Genomic DNA, 14,608 nt, shown 5'->3' on the forward strand with positions numbered 1-14,608 from the left:
TGAAATGAGGTCTACTTGAAATGTATTAAAAATGGATGAATGAATGTGATGGATGTGAGAAAACTAGTCTCAAATGTTAATGATAAAATATAAGTGGTGAGGAGCACCTGTGTGGCTCAGTTGGTTAAGTGTCTGACTTCAGCTCAGGTCATGATTTCACAGTTCGTGGGTTCAAGGTCTGCATTAGGATGTGTGTGAACACCTCAGAGCCTGGCATCCTGCTTCAGATTCTGCACCTCCCTCTTTCTCAGTTCCTCCCCTGCGCGAGCGCTCTCTCCCTCTCTCTCTCCTCTCCTCTCTCTCCCTCTCTCTCTCTCTCTCTCTCTCAAAAATAAAGATTAGGGGCACCTGCATGGCTCAGGCGGTTAAGCATCTGGCTTCAGGTCAGGTAGTGATCTTGTGGTCCATGAGTTTGAGTCCCATGTTAGGCTCTGTGCTGACAGCTCAGAATCTGGACCCTGCTTTGGATTCTGTGTCTTCCTCTTTCTCTGCCCCTCCCCCACTTGCACTCTTTCTATCGCAGAAGTAAATATTAATTTAAAAAAAAATAAAGATTTAGGGTGCTTGGGTGGTTCAGTCGGTTAGGCATCCGACTTCGGCTCAGGTCATAATCTCACGGTTCGTGGGTTCGAGCCCCATGTTGGGCTTTGTGCTAACAGCTAGCTCAGAACCTGGAGCCTATTTTCAGATTCTGTGTCTCCCTCTCTCTCTGACCCTCCCCTGCTCCCGCTCTCTCTCTCAAAATTAAACATTAAAAAAATAAAAATATTTAAAAAATATTAAGTGGTGGATGCACACATTTGCTCTATAACTTATTCAACATCACTGTATATTTGAAATCTTTCATAATAAAATGTTGGGAAATTACCCAATGCACTCTGGGTGCATAGCAAGTCTGAGGACTATCACTGGGAATACGGAATTCCTTCCAGTGTACCCTCTGCCTTCTCTCTGGCCATTGACCTCTTCTGTGGCACAAATTCTGGCCCACATGTCCTCTCTCTTCCTCTGCAGTTTCATAACCATGTCCTCACCCTCTGGGCAAAGGTGAATGAAAAAACAACACGGGGTACTCAGCTATTGAGCAGATCTTTGTGAAGACTTGACCCTCCAGTGCTATCATGGTAAATTGCCAGCTTACATGCTTTTCTGTGCCCAGAGAAGACTGCAAAAGCTTGACTGTTTATACACACACACACACACACACACACACACAGCCTAATTGCAGTAACATAAATTGCTTAGTATTTGATTTAAAATTATAGAAAAGATTGTCTTCTGACAGCGTGAAAAAAATGATCAGTATTTGCCTCTGATTTCCACTGCTCGTGGAGAAAGAGCTTAACATTTGCTAAGCGCTAGATATGGTTGTGATGTTTTTGCATAGTCCTCATAGCCCTGTAGTTACACAGCCCCCATTATCCTCATTTGATAACAAAGCTCCTGGTCATGGAGCCACTAAATGGTATATCTAGGACTCAAAAAATCAGGATCTCCCCAGATCAAAACTCTTTCACACCAAAAGCACATCGTCACTGACATTTAAAATAGGTTATGTCCTGCAAAGCTAACGTAACTACAAGAACAACAGTAGTCATGGGGCCAGGATTTTACAAATAAAGGCAGTTTCATATTCTACTTCAACTATTTTTACCAAAACACCACCCACCAAAGGGTATCTTTGAGTTTACTCTAGTCAATATACAGTTTGCCAATATATAATTTTTACTCCTCTCCAGTACTGTTGACAAATAACACAAAATTTGGCAAACTTTCCCATATTTATATGGCTTTGGGCAATAGTCTGGGGCTTAATAAACCTGCTTAACTGAAGGGAATTTACTTTTGATGTCAGTGTTGCTAGTTCATACATCAGAATTAAACTGACAGCCCAACTATTCCCTAAGCCGAGAGCACGATATTCTATATCATGCTTAGACCACTGGACAAAAATTCTTATCTAATGGAATGGAACCTTTTCCCCCCTGTGTTAAGCCAGATTCCTAAACTACAGAGACTATAATCACCCAGTAGATGGCACTAGTTGTGCTGTCTACCCTTTTTATTCTTCTATCCTTAGTCCCAGGACCTAGGTCAGAGGTCTTAGTCTCCTACTAGAGTTATAAATATTTGAAACAAGACTAGCCCCACATAGCAATCACATAATGCCTTGTGTATTACTTGTGGAAAATATTTAGCTCCCGTGGTACAGAACAAGACTGCCATCTTCTAAGTGGTGGGTTCTACTAGGCATTCTTAGGAATGTTTATCATGCCTTCAACCACCCTACTTTACACTTTGGCCAGCCTCACTCCACATAATAAAGTCGGGGACTGAGGAAGGTTCTGGGGTATAAAAGGAAGGTAGAAGATACTGTAAACATGAATTTTGTTGAGATAAGCAATAATAAAATCTATTTTTTAAATAATTCAACAGGGGCACCTGGGTGGCTCAGTCAATTGAGTGTCTGGCTTTGGCTCAGGTCATGATCTCACAGTTCATGGGTTTCAGCCCCGTCTTGGGCTCTGTGCTGACAGCTCAGGGCCTGGAGCCTGTCTTTAGATTCTGTGTCTCCCCCCGCCCTCTCTCTAAAAAATAAAACATTAAAAAAAATTTTTTTAAATAAGTTCAACAGAAACCTAGCATGAAAAAGCTTTTCACTTTTAGGCCCAAATGAAGCTAGGTGACTCCATTACAGATAATCTGATCTTAGTATTGACATAATTTGAATAGTTCTTTTTGACTGAACCTAATTCAAAACTGAACAATGCTCACATCTAGGGGCCATACTCAAACACTATTCTGCTTGGGACTACCCTGCTTTACCCATCAATTCTGCCTTTTGAAGGCATATGCTTCAAGTATGATTTCCCCATATTTTACAAACCAGAAGTTTGGTATATTCTAGCCTCACAATAATAAAGGAAACTAAGAATGTATGGAGATATATACATATGTGCCATTTCAAAGCAAAGTTATTTCGGCATTGGGGGAAATGTCAAGGGCAAGAGACAAAAATCTTCAGGGTCATTATCTCAAGTGCTGCTCTACCAGACTACACTTGTGAATTCTCCTGGTACAGCAGGGACCCAATTCCTAGTCCTAACATGTTCCTTGGGGAATGGGGGGGGGGGGGGGGGTCTCATACAGCTGGCTTATAGACCATTGCTCCAGATTTACTCGACATCTATTCAATACATGGACAAGAAACTGTGTCCAAAAGATTTTGATGGGGTAAAACAAAATTTACTTGACTTTTGGTTGGGAATTTCTAAAGCCATGCCAAGTTTTTAAGTTGAGGTTATTAGTAAGTACATGTGACAGTGAGGACTACGGGGGTCAGTGGCCTCTGCACCTGGAGTCTATCACAGTTCAACAGCTAGTCACCAAGCTTTGGGTTGGCATGGCCTTAAAACCTGGGGAGTCACACTGCAGTTGTGGATTACCTATCAAGGCCTTTCAAAAGGCTTAAATGTCTACTAGTCAAACCTGTTAAAATGCTCATTTTGCTGCATTATACCAGTTACCTCAGAGTAGTAAACAGCCCTTAAAAAACATCTTTGGGTCAATGTTCTTTCTTAGTGTGAAAATGACTAAATAAATGGCTTAGTAGAACAGTCGGACTTGGTTTTGTCTAGTCTCTTGTTTTGTGATCTGTGCTTTGAGAAACAGACACTTTAAGCTCAGAAACCTGGAGTAATCTGGTTACAATATTTGAACAAAACTCTGATTATCCCTAATAAAACAAACTTCAAGGAATTTGGAGAAAAGTTGAATATACCTGGAAAGCAAAATGTTTTTCCTAAGCTTCTCCCTGAGGACCTAACAACATACTATTCATGACAGTGCTATTTTCCAAAGGTCACAATTAGATTTCCTCAGAAGCATACCTCAACTGCTTTGTGAAATGTGGGAGTGTTTAATTACCCAAACATTTAATCATTGGCTGAAACCTGGTCTTCACCACAGTAAAGTACATCTGCTTTTACCTATCATATAACCCCTACTAGAGAGAACTGTCACCCTCTTTTTTACCAGAAACATTAAGACTCATCAGGTAGGAAATTAAACAAAGAAAAGGAAAAACAGATTTTTATAAAAGCCATGATAGGGCAAGTCACCCAAGAAGCCTACAGGCAAGATGGACAGAAGTTGGGCAAGCACTGCACGCAGATCCTGCTCTTCCATGGTTTTCAAGGTTTGTTGTTTCTAGAAACTTTCCAAGTACATTAGAGAAAAGGGTCTTAAGAGTCACAGCAGCCTAAATTTGCTTGGAGAAGAGTAATTACTTTTGAAACAGAAAAGGGAAGTCATTTCAGTAACTGGAACTCCAGATCTATATAAACTTAAAACAATTGTCACTGTGTCTTTCTACTGATGTAAAATAGTCAATTTGTACCTCTTAGAAAACTTTTCAGGACCCGTTAACCAGCTACCTATACTCTAAACATTCTCCTTTTTTTTTTTTTTTTTTACTAACCTCACATCTGTTTTCAGCATCATCCCTTTGGCATCATAACTCAACCCAGCAAATTAAACGTTCTTTTAAAATGTTAAATTATCAAAATACACGTGGCAAGTACTCAGTGCTACCAATATTCAGGGCATCAGGTTAAACTGTCCTCAAAGTTAAAGCAGATTACTAAAACTATAGGAACAAAGCAGAAAAGAGTTGGTATAAAATAGGAAATCCTGTGTAAATGCTTGGAGAAAGCACACTGCAACCATCACGATTACACATCATCTTCTGGCCTCCGAGTTTCTGGACTGTAGTAACTACCCAAATACTGGCCCAGAGGGGGGGGCTGGCCAGCTGATGACACTTCAAACCTCTTCAGAAACGTTTTGCCAAAATGAGATGGGACCCAATCCTAGTAGTGTATGTTTTCTATACCAAATGGTTTTTGTTTTCGGTAGGTGTTTCAACATTTAAAAATTCACAGGGGAAAGCACCAGGAAAGAGGAAGGTAGACAACTTTCTTCCTCTTCTTGATGAGTACCATCCACGCAGACTGGTGGGGCAAATATTCATTATGGATTGTAATTCACTTGGTTTTGGAGGCTTCCCTTAAGAAAAAAGAGATTTGTTAATAAATGATAAAGAACACACAACAACAAGATTAAATTACTGAGGCAAATACCAATTACAAAGTAAAAGCTTAGATCTTTCTCTATTTAATAACAACATATTAAAGGGTAATAGTATTTCCATACCTAATGCTGCATTTTTTTCTATTCTTATGATTAGAGGACAAACACTTAACTGCCTATTGTAGCCAGCAATCATTCTAATCATTTAGATGAAAAATCTTCAATGACTCTATCAAGGGATAATATTACTTACTTGTTTTTTACAGTTGTGGAACTTAAAGCTTACAGGTTTTAAGTGTAATAATTTGCCTACCATCATAGGTGAGGAGATAACAGGGATTGGAAGCCTGGCAATGAGCTCAACCTGATAGTTTACTTTTCAGAAACTCCAAAATTCTTTTAAAATCATCTTTAACACTATATTCTCCCACAAATAACTTATAGTATTATCGCTCCTACCTCTACTTAGATTTTTTTAAAAAATTTTAGTATCTTAGTACATTTTTTACTCCAAACATTTGTAATTTTGTGAACATCTTGAGAAAACATAGTCACAAAGCCAAATTAGCTATAATCATGAGTAGAAGAATAAAGGAAAAACTTCTAGAAAATATAAGCCCCAGTTACTGAAGTACTGTGCAGCGTAAGTGAGCTCCGTGAGGTTACCCATCATCCCCCTCCTACTCTCCACAGTGCCTAAGACGCAGTGTGTACTGAAATCCTTAGATACGCTGAATTAGGGTACGTGAGTATTTGAAGGCCATGGAATTCTTAGAAAACAGAGTTTACTTATTTGTGATTTAAGATAGGGAAAAAAGACAGTGACAAATACAGAGCTAAGCAGTCGCCAGGCTGAAGTAATAATCATCACAACTACAGTAAAGCGTGCTGGCTCTCCACTATAAATCATTCAAAGAGCAAAAATAAGGTAGGTCCGTTAACATTAATGCACATTTTATTCAAGAGATAGTACTGAAGAACTGAACTCTAACAAACAGAAAAATTTACCAGTTATCCACTCTACAGTAAAAAGTGGAACTGCGGACCACTTAAAACACATAAATAAATTCTACCTTTACAATTCTGAATAAAGCTGTGTTCACTTTGTAGAGAGAGCCATTTAACTTTTGCTGATAAGGCTTTGTGAACTGTGTTCAGGAACTCTGACATCGCGCGCACACACACTCTTCAAAGGCGGCAAGTACCTAGGATTTTCACTTCAGGACGAGTTTCTGCAAGTACCTAGGACTCTCTGACTTAAGACTGCATATTTCTACATGAACTCAATTTGAATTGCCTTCACTCTAATGTCTATCCACCATAATTTTAATAATTAAATCAACATTTATTATGACTTTATTATAATTCCCTCAACTCACACAATATCTGACACGGTAGTTTCAAAAAATAAATATTCAAGGCCTCGAGTTTTAAATTTTCCTTCAGTGTAATGCACAAAGTAGATAACAAATATTGATAGAACTACTGTAAAATAAATGCAGCTTTCTTATAAAAATTACTTGTTATCATACAGTTCCCATTCTGTTCCATAAGTCTGACAAATCTATTTTTTGGTAATAAAACAAGAGTTTAGAATGATTCAGTCCTTGGAAAATCTTAATGGCAGTCACTCAATGAAGACATCAATCATTGCTGGAGTCCCAACTCAAAAACTGCTATTAGCACTGACCGAGTTTTCGGGCGTTTTCTTAGTGGTTATTGCTTTAGTTGGCAATACCTGAATTCAAGACAAAAGAAAATCTCCAACTAAGCCTAATTTTAAGTATTACAAAATGTATACGGATGACAGACTCATAGAGGCTATCATGCTGATATCTTAGGTAACTCACCCATGAAATGGGTGCAGGCTTTTTAGAGGATAGCCAGAGATCTTTCGGCTCTAAAAATAAATGCCCCTACTTTTCAGAGTGTTCCCGTTCTTCAAATTCTTCAACAGGAGACTTGAGCAGCTGAACAGTTTTGCTACAAAAACAAACCAGTCTTGTTACCAAACCAAAAACATAAAAGGAAACCAATAAAGGACATAGTTTTCACAGTTAACGATAAATAAAAGTGCAGTAAGTGTTCAAGTAGGGCACGTAGTTTAAAAACTACATGTGAGTATTTGGCATAGGTCATCTCTTAAAGGCTCTCCGAGGGTCCCTGCCATTACTTATTGTGGTCATGACTGTTTGATTATTAGCTGTTCCTTGGAGTTGTGGATTTGTAGGTCCCCGGCCACTGCTTCTACCAGCATATGAAAATTGGCATCCCCTTGATTCTGGGCCAGTTTGAACCCCATTTCCTAAAAGAGAATATAAAAATTCATCACCATTTTCAGACACTGATCTAGATCCAGAGAAGTACACCTATCTGAAGTTCTAATGCAATTAACGCTTACAAGCAGTATTAAAGAAAACAACTTTATTGTTAAATGACCGGGAAAAAAAACTCAATGGGGGCTCTAGGTTTTTCCAAATGTATGAATACTGTAAATATATTAACTTGATGCTGATTAGTAAAGAGAGAGAAACAGATTGGGCAAAAGAATGAGAAATTAATAGAGCAGAAAAGCAAATGCCTTGCCTACATTATAAGGGAAAAGAAAAAACAAGGGGTAAAATAGTGTATGAATACTGGCATAGGTTCAAATATGGTTAATACTTCAAAACAGACAGCGGAATTCTAACTTTGCAAAGGAAAAGACAGCAAAGTTTCCCCACAATGTGCTGATCACTAGCTATGCCAAAGCATGTAGCCACAGGGTCAAATAAACTTAGCCACCCTAACAAACTCAAATCCCAAAGCCTTTTCCTCAGTTATTTAAGAATAAAAGCTTCAAAAGACCTTTAACACAGCTGTAAGGACCATTAACATGACATGTGAGAGTATCTGGGGGCTGTGCAAAGGCCAATCATTTGAAGAGGCAGCCATCAGCTCGTGAAAAATTAAGTTCGAGCTATTAGTCTAAAGATAAAAGGCTTTTGGTGTGCCAAAATAACTAGTAATTCTGCATCTATTAAATAATCACTAGATCACAGAAATTTTGCTTAAAAAAAAAATCAATGGAGAAACATTATGCATCACCAAAACCAATTTCTTGTTATTAGCCCCTATTTCAGTATAGAATGTGCTCTGGAGGTAGGTGGGGGGATGGGTGAAAGAGAGGGGATTAGGAGCACCGAGTAAAACACGCGAGTGCTGCATCACTACACTGTACACCACACTAACGTAACGCTGCACGTTAATGACACTGGAATTTAAATTGAACAAATAAATATATGTATATAAAAACCAAAAAAAGAATGTGCTCAATAAATTAGCTTAAGAAGGTATCCGATATATAGACGGTTATTTGGGAAGTCCCTGTTTACTATAAGCTCCCTTTAGTGCTAACTTACGCCTAAAGACAGTTCTCTTCTAAACCTTTCATAAGATGTAGTCTCTTAATTCTTAACATCTGATCACAAATATGAAAAAAAAAAATCTTACCCACTGGTCCAAATGTACCTGTACCCATGTTATTATTCATGGAATTATTCTTCTGTTCATTGTGTGCCTAAAAAATATGTTTTTAATTTAACCAACGGAAAATTTGTTAAAAAAATTATTATAACAACATGTTGTATCCATTCTTTAATTAAGTTGGTTTTTTATGTTGTTTTTTTTAGTTTAATTTTTTTTTGTTTTTTTTTTTTAACTAAATTTTGTAAAGATTTACCCAAGTCCATTCAATGTTAACATTCAGGAATATTTCCCAAATCTTTCGCAGCTTCTGTTACATCTTATTGTATTTTCCTGATATTACTCCCAACTCCTCAAAGTGCTAAATGGCACATAAATTTAACACATGATACTAAAGATACATATATAGACTCACAAAACATACAATTAAAATGATTTAAAAAATATAAAAGAATAAAAATGACTTAAAATTTTTTTAACTGTCTTCATTATACCCTGGGTACAACAGGGTTGGACACCTAGTGACAGAATTACAGTACCCAGTCAAAATTAGCCTAACCATAAACATAGACTATACATGTGGATTAATTACCCCTCTGCTCTGTTGTCCTCGATAATCTGGGTTGGGTTCACTGAAATTTGGCACTTCTGAATAAACCATACAAAATCTGAAAGAAAATAAAGCACAAGTTAAATGACTTCTAAACGAATCAACCCTTCTTGATATAGCATGCATTAACTGATAAGAATAAAGAATTTAGGTATCAAATGAATTAACTAAAAAGAAACATGCTAACTATTTATAAAACTGCCAAATGCTATGTTCCATAACACAAACTATTTGAAAATATTCAACTGCCTCCAATGTAGAAAACCTTCTACTTTTTAATTCTGTACTGCAAAAATTAAATCATGTCAAAGATCAAGGACCCAGGAACACATCTTTGTGCTGTTTTTCCATATGGGCTGACGCCATGGAACCATGTTTAGGGTTCCAGAGTGGTTTTCCCAGCAGTGGTGATGGATTTGCACTGATCCATTCACACACTCTCATCCAGTCCCTCTTTTGACCAATCACTGTGAATCTGCAAAGATAATCATTCCTGTTAAGAGTGGAATCTGCAGGTATGAATAAAGACAAGTTTATCTTAGTGCTTCTTGTAGCTTGACGATGGCATACATTACATACAAGCATTTACTCAGCTCCTCACCCCATAAATAAGAAATTAAAATCAATTTTGGCAAATCCTAGACTGACCTGTCAGTCACTAAGAACTGACTGACCTCCAATGGTTCTTCATTTAACTGATCTCTATTATTATAAATACTTCTGTATACATGAAGGTCAGGACAGGATCCTAAATCTGTTGATAATAATGATGCTAAGAGCTTTCGATAACATGTTGCTCTAATATTACTCTAAAAACAAACATAAGTGAATTCTAATTTTTCACCTAGCAAAAGCAAAGTGTTGTTTCTGATCTTTAAAAGCCAGCAAGATTGCTTTATCTTTTCCAAACAAAGTATCTTATCCCTGTAGTGTGGAAGATCTTCCCCCTCACCCTTTTTTCAGTGCCATGTGTGGCTTCTCTTTAAAAATATCCTCCAATGTGATGGGAGTTAAACAGATGTCTAAGCATTAACCAAACAGAATGGACGATCTGGCTCATCGCTACCACAGTATTTTATGAATACACCCCAAATGTCTAGGCTGACATGGAGGCTGAATTACCTTTACACCCCTAGAGAGGATGGTTCCTCCAAGTCAGGGTGGAGATTACGAGGGTAGAAGTGTATGGAAGCTCGCATTGTGGCTGCCTGTACGGTACCTAGACTGTGGATAAATACAGGACTTCAATTGTCATCGCTGCAAGTCCTTTCGTCATGAGTACATATTCACCCATAACTGAAAAAAGATAAACTTATGGCCGGAAACCTAGCTTCTTATCTAGCTTTTTATGGGGCAATTCACTAGAAGACAGAACTTATTTCAAATGGCACTGTGATACCTGAAAGCTGCACACTCCCAAAGCCTACAGAAATGGCCCCACCGGAGCTCATCCCAAAGACAACTTGATGCTCTTTGCTGGGGAAAACATTCTCAACCACAGGAAACAGGATGGGTGGCTGTTAAACGGGTACATTCGTGTAAAGTCGTTTCTACAATATGCTGTTGAAGGCATTCAGTGTATCAGTGACGAGAAGCCAAGAGAAGTTTATTATAGTTAATACCTACCAGTTATTCTGTAGATATTTTACGTAATTTATTCAATTATAGGAAATGCATTTTTAATACTTACTCCCCAATTTTTTGAAGTTCTCCACCCCTTCCAGTATAAAGTGTCAAACACCCCTTCCACATGGATGCATATCTAGAAAGAAAAGAAACATCAGTTCCAGAGAAACACGTGTATTTCCTCCTATTTAACTCAAGTAAAACTTTATCCTTTGCTTTTTGTATTAGGGTAAGGAGATCAAACGGTTTGAGGTAGTAAGTCAAATATAATTAATCTCATTTTGATTAACTTGTTACTTACAAAGGAATACAAAGAAAACTCTACCGCCAAATTTTGACATAATTATCTAAATAACAACCAACCCCAGAAAATAAAAAGTCTTTTTGCAAGGCAAGCATTGTTACACTCCAAAGATCGTATCTTTAGCCAATTAACAAAAGGAAAACTTTCAACTGTAGAGGTTCAACAAGAAATTATTTTTCAGTATCACAGAAAATATAAAATCAACATCAAAAGTGTTTACTTTTACACTCCTTTACTTGGTCTACTCAGATATTGATAAAAGAGTTTTTCCTTTGCCTCCTTAAAACACATAGGGTAGATAAACTACTGAAAAACTGGTAAAATTTAATCAAGGGCCTAAAATAATAATCACAAATCTCTCACCCATCTGCCTTTTCAAATCTGCAATTTGTAACATCAACTTGGCTGAACAGATTATTTATCCTGATCAACTCTGAATGCAGACACCATCATTAAATATTCCCACACACAAATCTAATAGAAATGTAAATTATACATTGTAAAATCAGTCCAAGGTTTGGTTTTCGGTTGTTCTCCATACAACTACAATGGTAACTTTATGACTTGAATGCTGCAAACAACTAAATGTTGTTTAAGTGTAGTGACTGTTCCTCTTTTAATATAGGTTAATAAATACTTATTAGTTCCACACTATATACTCTTTAGTAGGGGTTTATTTATTAAAGACTCCAGCGCACTCGAGCTACATAAAAAGTGACTTAGAAGATAGTGTACTAATATTTCACCTTGGAAGCATAAAAGTTAATGCATATTGAGAAAAAATTGGAAGTTATACTAAAAAGTAAACATTTAACTTGTACTGGTTTTGGGAATGAGATTAACATTAGCAGGTTTTCTGATAATCCTATCAATATTCAATTTACCATTGTTTAGATGTATGCCTTTCTTCAAAAACTTCTATTCCTTGAAACTCCTGTATGAATACTATACAGACACTGAACTTAGTTTTTCCACAAATAATTTGAGGGCCACATCTATGTATTCTCTGTGACTAAAAAATATGAAATCTCTGAAATGGGCTACTGTTTACACTGTATAAGATACTTTTAATCACTGGATGAGAAATACTTGGGCAGCCAAAAAAAACTTCAATTATGCCAATCCTCACCACACCCTCACAGGCAGGAATTCTTCTGTGTAAGCTACAGATATGGAAATTTAAAAAACACAATTAGTGTCATAATGAGTCATTGTAGGAGAATAAAATGTCTACGATCTGACTCTCACTTCCTTCTTTGATGACACTCTGCCTCACTTCCTGAAGATGTTGTAAGGCCTGGAAGACACTACCAAAGGGCTCTAACCTCCATTCAGGGTGATCCAACACTTCTCTGAGATTCTATTTACTATGCCAATCTCCGCCCACTTTGCCTATAGTTGTGACAAATAAATTGTTAATTCTACTGACCACAGAACTTCCAAACTCCATTTCAAGACCCTTTTCTGGCCTTTTACCTTCTGAACTATTTGGTAAAAATTTAAAGGTAGGCTAATTACCAATCAAAAAACTAACGAAAAGAGGTTGAGCTAAATTATTTTTAGAAGCCAATCAGCCAAGTGAATCTTTTGGATGGGGGTAGCATGAGACTTCTTTCTGCCAAGTATTTTCTGCGTATCATTCTGGTTTTTGTAGTATGCTGACCTTACGGCAATAGGCCCAGGAAACTACTTTCCAGAATGTGTCTTCCAGAAATTGTAAACTTCCCCTCTTAATTTTTACATCCGAGTACAAATTTGACATGCCACAAAACAGGACACAACAACTACCAGATTGTTCAACTACCATCTGATGTCCTCACTGTCGGAATAAAATACAGGCAGGATTCCAAAAGTCACTAAAAAGGGGGAAAGGTTGGAAAAGAGCTGACAACTGTATTAAAAAGTTTGTGCAGGGGGAAAAGTATTGACTATGTTAATACTAAAAATACTCAACAATCCCCAAAGAGTATTCAAATATCTACTTAACCTGTAAACTGGGGGGAGGGGGAGGGGGTTAGATTCCCTGACCGCTTTTAGGGTCAAGGTGTTACATCCCAAAGCTGTCCACTACCTAAAGTTAACATCCGAGGGGCTCACAACTGCTTGGAGGCCCTTTTGAGAAAAGGTATGGAACTCCAGAACTTGCCAAGATCCCCCATCAGCCAATGATGGGCAGGCTGCTAGTTAGGAAGCATTCTCCCTCCTCCCCGTTTTGTGCACACCTACCCTCTGGTCAACCGAATAATATCCCCTGGCTGTATAAGACCTCCGATTTCATCCCACACGGAAATAGTGATGCTGCCCGTTTTATCTGCTACTTTGCATGATCTCACTTCATGGCCGTCTTTGGTTTTGGTCACGCGTCCTGTGAAGATTTAAAAATCACAAGGGGGGAAGGGGTGTATTAGATAATGAGGACTTCCAGAAAGGCTCAAACTCCTCCTCGGGATCATAACGCAGTGGAAAGGTGGGAAGAGGTCAAGCCCCCGGGTTTTCGCCGCAGGTTGGATCCGGCCCCGGCGGGGGCCACCGGGGCCACGTGGATGGGGGGAGGGGAGGGGGAATTGAGGGGAGGAGAAGGGAGCCCCCGGCTAGCTGCGGCGGTGCCCTTCCCTCCGGCCCCAGAACGCAAGGGGGCGGAGGGGTGAGCTGCAGACCCCACTTACCTATCTCCAGGACAATAAAGACGACATTTAAGTTTTTCAGTCCGGGCTTAATATCTTTTATAAAAAGAGGTGGGTCGCTGACCCCATTCATATTGAGGCAGGTGCGGCTACGGCTGCGGAGACGCGGGTGGGCAGGGAGTGGGACAAAGCTTCCCACCCTCCCGGGCAAGGGCGAGGGCGCTGGGGAGACTCTGGGCGGGGGTGGAGAGAGAACGGGCAGAAAGCGGTTAGTCAGGGATCACGGAAACCAGCCCAGACGGCACTGAGTCCAAAAAAAGAAAGAAAGAAAACCGGGCTCACAAGTTTAAAAGGAAAAAAGAAGACGAACTAGTCCACACACAAACCTCGCTCCCAACCGGGAGACAGGAAGGCACGCGTGCGAACTGCCTCCTTGGTTGGATAAAAAGGAAAAAAAAAAAAAAGGCAGCGAGGGGACGTCTCTGCCCTGAGTCCCCCTCACATTCACAAAACACGCACACACACTACACGCGGGCACGCGCCCGGTCTGTTCCGGGCTTCGGGAAGAGAGACTGTGACAGCGAACCCCAGAGCGCAGACCTAGCAACCAAGCACTCAGCGTTCCAAACAGCTACTGCTAAAAGCACTCGCTCGCAGGTTGGACCCCCACCCCGGATGCCACGCCTCTTATGATGTCACGTGGCGTCGGCACGCCCATCGCCCGCCTCTCTGAGCTAGTAGGAAGGGAAACGAGGGGTTCGGAACCTTCCGGCGTCGCCCGCGCAGCCTCCCTTGCTCCTCCCCGGCTGTCAGCCTGAGCCCCGCCCCCTCAGCCTCCCAATAGGCTCTCGACCCCGCCCCGCCCGTGCCCGCTTCCGCCGTCGCTGC

The 14,608-nt window shown here is 39.4% G+C and overlaps 1 protein-coding gene across 7 annotated transcripts; it reads right to left on the minus strand.

Moving 5' to 3' along the window:
• Positions 1–4,075: 4,075 nt before the first annotated feature.
• On the minus strand, positions 4,076–14,375 carry NABP1 (nucleic acid binding protein 1). Of its 7 annotated transcripts, none has more exons than XM_029934204.1 (9): positions 14,321–14,375; positions 13,763–13,953; positions 13,323–13,461; positions 10,857–10,928; positions 9,149–9,224; positions 8,584–8,650; positions 7,265–7,396; positions 7,012–7,074; positions 4,076–5,067 (listed from the first exon to the last, which is right to left on the minus strand). In XM_029934204.1, the coding sequence occupies exons 2-9, from the start codon at positions 13,851–13,853 to the stop codon at positions 4,889–4,891; spliced, it is 819 nt and encodes a 272-aa protein (XP_029790064.1). In that variant the 5' UTR covers positions 13,854–13,953; positions 14,321–14,375; the 3' UTR covers positions 4,076–4,888. The 7 variants fall into 7 exon arrangements, 5 of the variants coding, with proteins under 5 accessions (XP_029790064.1, XP_029790063.1, XP_029790062.1 ...); XM_029934203.1 differs by having other exon boundaries at positions 14,107–14,368; XM_029934202.1 differs by having other exon boundaries at positions 14,063–14,368.
• Positions 14,376–14,608: the final 233 nt, after the last annotated feature.

The sequence above is a fragment of the Suricata suricatta genome, chromosome 3 (assembly GCF_006229205.1).
Source record: "Suricata suricatta isolate VVHF042 chromosome 3, meerkat_22Aug2017_6uvM2_HiC, whole genome shotgun sequence".
Taxonomy (NCBI): domain Eukaryota; kingdom Metazoa; phylum Chordata; class Mammalia; order Carnivora; family Herpestidae; genus Suricata; species Suricata suricatta.

Bases quoted from the DNA above. Each gene is read 5' to 3' on its own strand.
- NABP1 (XM_029934204.1), bottom strand. From the start codon at position 13,853: ATGAATGGGGTCAGCGACCCACCTCTTTTTATAAAAGATATTAAGCCC. The intron at 13,462-13,762 runs GTAAGTGGGGTC...AAATCTTCACAG, and splicing joins CTTTATTGTCCTGGAGATAG to GACGCGTGACCAAAACCAAA. The intron at 8,651-9,148 runs GTAATTAATCCA...CATATTTTTTAG, and splicing joins GAGGACAACAGAGCAGAGGG to GCACACAATGAACAGAAGAA.